The 11,373-nt window shown below is 39.7% G+C and overlaps 1 protein-coding gene across 1 annotated transcript in view; it reads right to left on the bottom strand.

Moving 5' to 3' along the window:
• Window positions 1-7,504: 7,504 nt before the first annotated feature.
• Window positions 7,505-11,373, bottom strand: part of LOC121086924 (macrophage mannose receptor 1-like) — a 32,587-nt gene continuing 28,718 nt past the window's right edge. The window contains exons 27-30 of the mRNA XM_040591379.1: window positions 10,541-10,657; window positions 10,110-10,277; window positions 8,912-8,947; window positions 7,505-8,553 (exon numbers count right to left, since the gene is read on the bottom strand). Coding sequence (XP_040447313.1) covers window positions 8,354-8,553; window positions 8,912-8,947; window positions 10,110-10,277; window positions 10,541-10,657 — 521 coding nt within the window. The 3' untranslated portion in view covers window positions 7,505-8,353. The remainder of the gene's footprint in view (window positions 8,554-8,911; window positions 8,948-10,109; window positions 10,278-10,540; window positions 10,658-11,373) is intronic.

Raw genomic sequence — 11,373 nt, 5'->3', positions numbered from 1 at the left:
TTTCTGAGTGGCAGACAAAGGAAAATTAGCCGAGTGTTTTAGACAGTAAAAGAAACACTTTGAAGGCATCACACCAGTGAATACATTTTATACTCCTCTGAGATACTCAATATTTAATCTCTTCATGTCTCTGAAAGGACACTACACCTGCTTTTGTGAACGCAATGATGAAGACAACAGTCCATTGCTCAGATGTCACCATTTCCAAAAACAACAGGGTACATATGCAATAGCTGAAAGTCAATTTCTTGCAGGGTCTAATAACGGGCACTTACAGGATTGTACAAAGAAGCATATAATGAATAATTCTTTGCTACATCATCCTGTTTCCCTTGAATTAAAGGTTTAAGAACCTCCACATTTGAATGACTGTATTCAACAGCCCCTGCAGACCTAGCCTCCAGAAACAAGGCAAACCCATTTTTGACAGTATGCCATCTCATGGCAATTAAAAAGCTCAGGATTTTACAGGCTTCCATAGTGTTTGCCCTTAATCACCTTGTCTTATAAGTGAAAGCCCCAAGTGCATTTAAACTCATTGTGTCCAGTAACGCCATAACATTGATAATTTTGTTAACTCTCTGTCACTGTGCATGTATTTTTAGGGTTAATTTTCCCAAATATGTTACTTTGACTTTCATAACACTAAATTTGGGTTCTCTTTTCTTATCTCATAACTCAGCAGTGGACAAATCTTCTGCAGGTGTCCACAGTCAAGCTTTAATTTTGACAAACATGCATCATTATGAGTAATCAGTAAACATTGTCATTAGCTCCCTCTTTCAGGTGACCCAGGTGTTCTTCAATAGCACATGACCTATATTCTCTACATGTTTATTGGGTCCTTCTAGTAGAGTTGTTAGGCTTGATTTTCCAATACAAAACCCACATTTACTCTTCTATAAACTATGATAGGTATTTCCTAATCCTTTCCTTCTTACTGTTTTTACTGGTCTACTTTGGAGAAAATTAGATTAGCTGTCTTACAGCGCTCAGGAAACACAGAGGTTGTTGTACAGACAGATGTGGTATTTGTGACTTACTATTCCATTGGCACTGGAGCTGTTTTCAAGAACAGGTTATATACTAGAGAAAACGGCAATTTGGAGTTCTTTTAGAACAACTTCAAGGATGCTTTTTCCATTTTTTTTTCTTAAATTATGTCAAATTTGAGGAGAATGTGATCAGTATTACAGTGACCTTCACCCACCATATCATGAACAAGGCCTTGCGTTCCTGGTTAACCTTCTGTTGTAAGTTTTTGCCCCAAAAAAATGGTGATATATGTGTACCTGTGCTATCTGCATGACAGCCCATATGATACATACAAGCCTATGTGCAGGTAACTGAAGTCTTCCATTATTTTTGCTTTCTTTATTTGAAGTCTCTCAATCCGTTGTAGTCAATAGTATCCTAGTGAACAGTTAAAAAGACAACAAAAACAGGAAAGAAGTACTGTTAGCAATTACTGATGCTCTCTAATGTGTCAAAGTCCTATTGCTTGTAAGTGCAATTCCATTTCAATCCTTGAAAAATCTGTAAAGAAATACATTTATCTAATTAAAGTCTCAAAAACCATAAAACCAACAAAATGGACTTTAATGAAAGAGAGTAAATGGACATTTACAGAAAGACTAGTGATGCAGTAAGATATCTTTATCCTAACAGTAAGACAACAAAGTGGGAAAGAAAAGTGGCCATATTTATATCCCCAAGTGAGGCAAGTCTGGTGTGTAAACAAGTTTCCGTAATTGACCCAGAAGAATTCCTGTCAGTTCTGACACTAATAATGATAAGCTAATGTTCTTTGCATTTTCGTAAATTTTCAGTTTTAAAATTTAAAAGCAATTAACTGATCTTGAGAATGCTTCTGGGAGATAAACACACATTATTATCTCTATCATCTAGGGAGAGAGAGACACACACAGGTTTTGATTTGTCACATAATGACCTGAATACCAGAAGCAAGTGTGAATCACCCACATGTCCTCTGTTGCCAATATTGCACAAACTGACCCTAAGAGCCTGTGTGATGACAAATGCCTACCTGGAACATTAAAGTGAAGATCCTGCAACACTGGGGGGAGAACAACAAAAGAGAAACTGAAGAAAAATATAATTTCACTACTTCTGCTTCACTTACAAGTGAAACATAGAAACAATAAGAAAAAAAATGAAAAATTGTACAGACACATTAGACTAAATCTCTAGCTAGAGAGAGAAGACCAGGACATTATCTCATTCATCACCTAAAAATTTAATTATGACATTTGAGTCACTTCCCTCTCATCTCCACCGTAGTTCATTTGTTTGCCTCCAGGTTGTGCCTCTGAGTGCCTTGCCTATTTTTTCAAGCAAACCCCGCGCCCGGCTGGTTGGCGGTCCCTCGGAGGGCGCAGCCTGCCTTTCTCTGAGGCACGTCCTGGGCGACTCCAGCTGAGGTAATTCCCGTGACACCTCCTTGCCCTGCAGAGAATAAAAGCCTCCTTCCGCGCCACAGACAACGTCTCCGGCTCCGCAGCTCTCACCAGCGCTTACTCCACTTCAAACAAACCCAACGCAAAGCAGAACCGGCCCTGACCTCGCTGCCCGGCCGCCGCCTGCCGCTCGCTCGCTAGATGGCGCCGCCGCCTGCCGCGGATTCGGCGCTCATCGCCGTAGCCGCCATTTCGGGGGCGAAGTCGGCGGCGCCTCGCCGCTCCGCTCGGCCGGCCCTACCGCTGCCCGGCTCTTATCGCCGTCATCTGCGGCCGCCACCCCCGCCCCGATCCGTGAAAGAAGAGAGACCCCCACTCGCAGGGCCTGACTGGCTCCGGCAGCTGCCATGGCGGTGGCAGGGGAGGCTTCCCCGTGCCCTGTCAGAGCGTGGAGGGCGGCGCTGCCGCGGGGCCTGCGCGGGGTGCGTGGGGAGCGGTGCGGCCGTGCAGCCCCCAGTCGGAAATGGCGGGCGGTCCCCAGCCTTGGGGGTGGCTGTGGCGCTCCGAGCCTGGGCTGCACGTGGCAAAGGTGCAGGGCGGCAGGCGGCTGTGTGCCATGGAGCGCAGGGCAGAGGAGCGATATACCAGTCTTCTATTCTAGCTTAGCATTAAAATCATGAAAATAGGAGGCAGATGGGAGAAATACAAACAGAATGTTGCCAGAGTGGGTGCAGTGGTTTTAGGGCATCTACACCGAAGAAGAGGGGGAACTTTCAGCAGCAGCACTTCGTATGAGACCGAACAGGACTTTTAATTTCAGTGTTTCTTTTGTAGCTGTATGCATCAGTGATGGAGATAGAAGCAGCAGAGCCCTCGTTTCTGATGCGCGACATAGCTTAACCTTCTCAAGGGTTCGCTGGTGTACTGTACAGATCAGCTGCTGCTCAAGGAAAGAACTGGGTAGAATTGAAATACAGAGAATTCACCGATTTCTCACCCATCCTGGCACTGGGTTGGGAAGTGTTTCTGAGAGTACAAGGGCAGATGGGTGCCTTGAGAGTTTGCTTCAGATATAGTTCCTTTGTAGTCAATGGTTTGTGCTTTCAAAGGAACTTACGTCAATGTTCTTAACATTTTCTTAAGAAATACTACCTGCTCAGTTTCGATTCTGAATGGAAATTTTTGAATTTTACAGAAGGTTTTTTTTACAGAAGTGATTGTTTTCAAGAAGAGGGGAAAAAAATGGGGCTGATTTTGGTAGCTGTTTCCTGAAGTATCCTGGATCTATTGACCACAAATGTGATCAACAAAAAATGATTAGTGTGTGCTGTGCCCGGTTGCATAAGATACAAATTAAGAATTGGATTCTGCAGAACGCAGTTACTGGGAGATAATTGGTTTAGGCTTTCTCTGTGTCAGTGCTAAGTCTAGAGTGTCTCAGCAGTAATTGCATCCTAATGTATCCCATTTCTCTGTACTGACCACAGTGAGGACCTTGGCTAAGTGGTTTAGCTGGATAAGTCTACTAAGATGTCTTAGGTAGCTGAAGCTATGTATGAAAGAGATTATATTTTCATTGCAAATTAGTATGATGAAAAATAAGAAAAATATTATGTGAAAATATAATGTGCCCAGAATTTTTTTTCTGTGACTGTTGAAACTAGCCTGGCACCAGTTCCAGAAAACTTGTCATCTTCTGAAGACATATTAGGGTTATTTGTAGAAATGTGAAGATTACAAGTTTATTCTAATAAGCAGTTTAACACCTGGATTCAGTATTTATGCTTTGTCCATGTGAAGTTTTAAAATGTGTAAATAATGAAAAAAACCCTTAAAATGTAACAGGGAACGCTGTACTTGTGCTTTCCTAAATACTTGAAGTGCTTCAAATACTCAAAAGGCTGAAAATTATTTTTATAATTGTAATAAATGAATTTGAATGTTACAAGTTTCATATAATTCCATAAAGGGAATGTGTAAGCCACATGGCCCAGATCGGGTCCAGCCTGTTACATACAGCAGTTTATAAAGTTGATCAAAGAGAAAAGTAGGCCCACTGATACCTTCTGAAGGCTATAATAAAGAGGGAGCAGAATATTGATTAATTAATCAAAATTATTGCATATGTAGTTGATGCACAGTAGCAAGAAGATGAATTGTTTCAAGACTCCTTTTAGGATCCGTTGTTTGACAAATACCAGAAGGGCTGAGAGAGTTTTATCTTCCTGGGTACTGTATTTACTGTCTGCAAGAGCTCATGATTCACCGCGATGCTTTCTCTTGCAACGTAACTGGAACCAGGAAATTTACAGCTAAGACCAACCACGGCCAGCAGCCCCAGTCCTGTTATCTGTACTAAAATTGTCCATTCTATCAGTAGTTTAGTCCATTGTGCAGCAGTAGTATCGGTTACAAAATGTTCTAACAGATGCAAAAGCAAACTACCACAGAAAGCTGAAAAGATTAATTCTTGGAGCGCTGACTTTGTAATTCTGAGACAACAAATCGGTTGTAATTCCATACATCCCCGTACATACTCTGGTATTTCAAACGTGGTATCATACCAACTCTTCTGTGGCCAGAGTTGAAAAATAAAGCTTTTCCTTTGGCTGCAAGAAGAGTGAGGATTCTGTATTTCCATTACTGTATCACCTTTTCCTGTCACAAAATTCTCAGTCTATTACAGAGGAGGTGGAGTGTCGTCAGAAACTGGTGAGGAAAATCGGGCAGTATTTATGAAAATGAGAGGAAAAATTCTGCAACAGTATACATCAGTATAAACACATTTGACAACAGTGCTGGGGTGTCTTCTCTACTGTGAAGTTAATCTAAACAGAGGTATTCATAATAAGCAGTGTTTTTCTTATCCCAAGCACTGAATTGACAGTGGTTTTAACTATACAGGACTTTTTGAAGAGAAAAAATAAATGTGCAAGCAACTGATTTGTGTGGAAACACTGGGGTTTGGGATTAAGCACTGAAGGGGGTAAGGGTCTCTCCTCTGCCCTGTGCAGTTGCAAATGTGCAAATGCAACCCAGCCCTCTTCTGTGTCAGAGAAACGTGTGAGGTGTGTGGCCCGTGTCTTAGTGATATCCAATATCAAGTCCGAAAGACAAATACAGAGGAGTCAAAGTGTTCAGATGCATTGGTCTCTGTGCCAGTAATTGTTCAGCTGTTTGAGACTCGGTAGGTTGAATGACCCGTCATTGCTATGGCAGTGCTGTCCCATGCTGTGAGCAGTGGGTACAATGACAGTGCCTGCCTGGTGCGAGTGGGTCTGGTCAGGGCTCTGGCCCTCCTCTCAGCCCTTTCCCCAGGTACATGCACAGCTGCACCGGCTCACTCTGCCCTCACGTATTTGCACTGCTCTCACCACAGTGTCATCTTTCCTGTTTCTGTAAGAGGCACTTTGGATCAGCCTTTGTGGTGTCTCAGTCTCTTGCAGGAGGGACATCAGTATACCTTATGCCTAGCCTGTGACCCTGGCCTTTTCTTGTTCAGGCATGATGTTCAGTTTAACTACAAAATAGCTGCACATAACAATGTGTATTTATCAAGAGATTTTCATATGGTAACACGGCTAGCTGGCATGCAGAGCAGCCAGACTGTTGAGCTCTCTGTGCTTCCTGCACAGTGGTGATAGCAGCCAGGCTCCTCCTTTGGAGATCCTAGGCTGGGCTGGATTTGGTCACTGGAATACCTCTGTTACGAGCTCCCGATTTTTACCGTTAACTTACAAATAACTTCAAAAAATGTAGTCTCTTCTGTTGTGTGTTGTTTCATTTTTTCTTTAAGGAAAGGTAATTTTAATTTGTCAGATTCACTAAGCTGGGCATATATATAGTAGTATCCAGCAAGCTGTACTGTTTGTAGGTATAGAACAGGAAAAACACTTTCACTATTTACTCATCCAAAGGGCAACCATAACTATGTATTCACAGATTTCTGTAGCACACAAGAAACAATTTTATCTCTGGTCATCTCCAGGGGAGGCAGGTGGTGTTTTCCTCATTTGCACACTTTTGTACAAAGTTGTCTCAGCTATTTCCTATTTCCTCCTGAAAATAGCAGTGACTCTTTCTTTATTGCAGGAGTTGGTATTACAGGACTTAGTAATTTAAGGAATTTCTTTTTATCTAAGGGCTTTTATCTCTGGACTTTGCAAAGTGTTCAAAGGACATTAATTTACTTTTGATTTACTTAATTTTTAACTGTATTTTAAATAATGGGATGGATACACACACACACGCACACGCATTGGCAGTTTTGATTTTTTTTTACCAGGTCTCTTGGTTATGTCATACAGACATACCAGAAAGGGAAAAGCTGGACAATCTTCAGACATCTTTCTATATCTGTGATTGGTGAAACTTCTTTAAAACTTAGCCAAAGCTGTACAATATTGTGTGTCCATCCAGCAAAGGAGTACAGGGGGAAAAAAATTGAAAGCTCTGAAGGAAACATTAGCAGAGATGCCCTATGTTTTAGGACAGCCCTTGATAAAACAGCTGAAGTAAAGGAAGGGGGTACTTCCATTCTAAGTAGCTATCAATACCATTTTTGCTTAGGAGACTTTATTGTTTACTGGATAGCTAGAAAAAAGGTAAATAATAGATGTAATACAACTTTGTTCGCAAGCTGCTCAAGCGTAGGCACACATGTGTAGAAACCCGTTCCACTTATTCCAGATATACTCTTCTCTTTAAAAGGAATCTTTAGCATGGCATCAACTTTTTGTCAGTCAAGAGACCTTAAGCATAGGGAGAAGGTAAGTAATTCTGACTACAGCGCTCACAGAAGGACCAAAGAGAACCTGTTTCCCATTACAGATATTTGGTAGAAGCTCCTCTGCTCTAGCCCTGCTCCTCTGTATGCTTCTTCACTGAGGCCTGTTAGTGCCAGGTGCCATGGCTTGGAGAACGGCGTCTTCATAACTCAGGAGGGATGATGCATGTCTGAAAATACGCAGAATGATAAACTACCCCAAGGCAAACACTGCTTTTCTATACACTTGAAGAAAAGCTGAAAGGGGACCTAGGCAGTACATTATCAATTGGAATTACAACAAATAAAGGAAGAGTTTATTTTCAAATAGTATATCAGTGATTTTATTTCTCTAAACTGGAGAGGTATATGATATAGTATAAGATAGCCATTTCATATACATGCTTGGATTTAAAAAGAGGCATCACTGCATACTGAAAGCATTGTTACTGAAATAAAACCCAATGGAAGGATCATCTACTCTTTTTTGAACCTGTCAGAAAAATGTTGATATTTACAGAATAATAGAAAAGCGCAAGGCTGTGGGAAATGATATAATTATGCCCAAAATTTGGACTAGAGGTAGGAATAATGAAGTCTCTTCAATTTTTTTCCATCTTTCCATCTATTTTTTGGTAAGGAAAAAGTATTTAATTGGTTTCATTAAACTGAGATGCAGGTATTGTAACACGGTTTACATGAATGAAAAGTTAGTGTCATAAACTGTGAAGCTGAAAATCTGAAATGAGCAACATTTCCCATCGTAGTCTGGATAACGCTGAAGTAATACAGCAGGGTAAAAATAATGTAAAGATATGAGTAATGATTTCCTCTGGGTGCAAAAAAGAGAATTTCTACATTGAGTTAAGTAATTTCCCATAGTAAATATCTGTCAGAATTTTCCTTGAACACCTCTGGAACTAGCTTTCAGCTGTGCTCATTTATGTGAAAAATGTATGTCTACTCCCTGAACTAAACAAAAGAAACTATAACAATTTGGAGGGAATTTTGGGGGAAGTATATATGTGTGTGTATTTATATAAATCCATAAACCTTATGTTTATGAAGAGAGGAGACTATTATATGGGTAGAAAAATGCAAAGCTGGCATAAAATTTCACCATTTCAGAGTCTGGGTTTTATTAGATGGAATATATGGGCATTTTGTCAAACTACATGTCGGTATGTGCATCTTTTTCTTGGACATCCACAGTTGCTTCTGGTCCACTCATTCTGGTTGAAATCTGTAGCAGGTTTTGTCTTTTCCTCCTCCAGCAGAAATAAGCTATACTTCCAGCTCCAACTATAGAAAGGCCTAGAAGAACCAACAGCCAAATGATGCCAGCAGAGAGTACTTTCTCCATTTTCCCTTCTGTAAGTGGATAAAATGGAATCACCACCTTTGATAGCAAGAGATTTCAGAATCTAGCAGTAAATGATCGTTCTTTAACTAGAAATCAGACAAACGCAATATGCATGTAGATTTTCAGTTCAACAAGTGGGTTTGTTGGTTTTGTTTTTTTTTAACTAACAAACCCAAACAAAATATGATTAAACAAACCCCAGTTGACTTCAGAATAACCTCCGTTTCCTGTATCTAGATACAGATTAATTTTATGGACTTTTTATTTTTAAATACTCTCAAAATTAAGACCTAGAAACTACGTAAATGTATTTTTGTTGTATTTGAGCATCTCCTTATAATTCTACTTAAAAGGAAGTATGCTTACCTGTATTTTCTGTTGACATTTCTGTGTTTTCAGGAGCTTTTGGAAGGAAAGGAAAATGTTTATTCTGAATGCTTAAAAAACAAAAAGAGGCATTTTTAACTTCCGAAGTCCAGACGTTCCTGAGAATTCCCCCTACATCCACTTGCTGGTGACAGTTGCTCTCCCAGATCATTGTCTAGTAGGATGACTGTCACTTTCATTCCAAAAGCGTCTGACCTCTTCATTTGAGATACTCAACCAGACATGAAATTAAGAGTCAGATTTCTATTATTTCTAAAAGTGTTTTGAAATATGTTCATTTCTGAGAAACTGCTCACAGGATCCCTAATCATTTTAAGGTGTTTTCTGAAACAGGAAAAATTTCCTAAATGCAGGTTTCAAGTGTTAGAGATGTATCATGAGCATTTTACTTGAGCTGAAAAGGATCTTCTGTGAGTTTAGCTCCTTCTGTCATAGACAACCATTCCATGTGGGTGTGGTTCCTGTGGTAATTACGCTTCCTGAACTTAGTAGGTAAGGGAAAGGAGAACAAAAATATGAAGCTTAATCAAATAAAATTTCATGTTCTGGACCACTTTCATTTAATCTGAGTTGGTAATTGAACTCATGCATTTTCTTGCAGATGATAATTTTGCTATCAGGATAGTACCAGCATTTTATTAAACACAACTGTATCATACTGTAGATGAAGAGTGCTATAGTATTCCTTTAATCCACTGGTTTAGGGGACAGTAAGGAAAGGAATCACCAATTCCAGCATTTCTACAAGACAGAGTTTTCATTACACTCATTGGAACAAGGTTACATCTTTTGAGAATATATTCAGGCAAAATTAAAACAAAATGCTGCTTTTGAGCTTAGATTGTGTGATATTTGAGGGAAATTCTAATGAAATTAGACTGGCTTGTCATTAAAAATGAGTGGTCTGTGACCATTCTTTTGCCTAAACGTAGGGGTCTGAAGTATTCGTGATGGCTGCATGGGGCTGATGGTGATTCTACAGTACTTTAGGGATATGCAGCCTTATGAGGAGGTAGTCAGAAACCGTTTGAGGCTGGTCAGTATTTAGGCAGCTGAATCCCACTATTGGGGTCTATTGGTTTTGCACACAAATCTATAATGTTTTATATTTTATGTTACACAATGAAGATACATTATAAGGCATTATTAACCGTAACATATTAGAAATGTTACTTACTTTTTGGTTTTTTACAGATATATCCTTTCTTGAAAGAACAGACGTTGGTGTTCCAGAGGCCAGACAATGCACATACTTCTCCACAATCTTTATGTCTTTTGTTTGAAGGTTCTCCTGTTTGCCAGTTGACAAAATCCATTGCAGATTTGTCTGCCCATACCCACTGTCCTAATATTTAAAATTAGAATATATGTATAAAATACAGGGGGTTAAACGTTGTGATGGGGAAAACAAAAATTTGTAACACAATTAGGTGGTCAAATGTTTCAGTTACATTTCTAAGCATATGTAAAGCATGCTTTGAGATAAACTGTATAATTTGTATATATGTGTATTTTCAAGTATACTAAGTGGTTTTGTTTCTAATATAGCGTAGCGTATCATAATTTTGTATGATACGATAATGTATGATTAAATATTGAAGATATTACCTCTGTCATTTTTCTTTAGCCCTATCCAAAAGTTTGGTGATTTTCCATGGAGTATCTCGATGGTGTCTGCCAGAAAGTTTGCTTCAGTATAGTCTCCTATTGATACCAAATTAGCAGCTGAAAAAATATTAACGAACACATCACAATGTTTCGTTGCCTTACAGTTTAAGTCAATAAACGCGTAAAAGGTACGCAAAAAGATATAGAAGACACTGATTCTTGCAGGTAATATTCACTAGTCTCATTATGCTTATTATATTACGATATCATATTTTGAACATGACTGTGAGCTGTATGGATGCAAATCAGCATGAAGACATGGATTTTTGTTTAGCCTTTGGTATTTTAGAGAAGAAAAATTGCTGTCCTACGATACTCTTTGGACAGGTCCAACCCCAACCCAGATTGTGATGCAAGCAAGCTGAAAGTGGTATAGATGATGTAGTCAGCACCATGCATGTTGCCACTACAGCTCCATCACCCACCAGTGGCTGGGCAGTCCTTGATGCTATTACTGCAAGGGTAGATAGGATTTATAAGCAGCTAGAGGTTGAGGTACAGAAATTGATTTATAATTGCCATGGGCCCTGGCATTACAAATACAAAAAGCTGTGTTGGTGTCATCAGGAAATGATCACCTTCTTGGCCTGGCCAGTGGGTAACATGTAGGCAAAAGTGTAGGAATTTAGAAGATGGACCAGTCTCCAAATGCGACCTTTCATTCTGGTTATTAGTGTGATGTTTACTTTTTGTAGTAATTATGTGATTTATCTTTCTACAGAACCACTTCAGGAATTCTGTTGTCACATAACTGTAAAGTAAAATGCCTTTGC

The sequence above is a fragment of the Falco naumanni genome, chromosome 4 (assembly GCF_017639655.2).
Source record: "Falco naumanni isolate bFalNau1 chromosome 4, bFalNau1.pat, whole genome shotgun sequence".
Lineage (NCBI taxonomy): Eukaryota > Metazoa > Chordata > Aves > Falconiformes > Falconidae > Falco > Falco naumanni.
The sequence above is the reverse complement of the archived record's forward strand: the minus strand, read 5'-3'. Positions and strand labels throughout refer to the sequence as shown.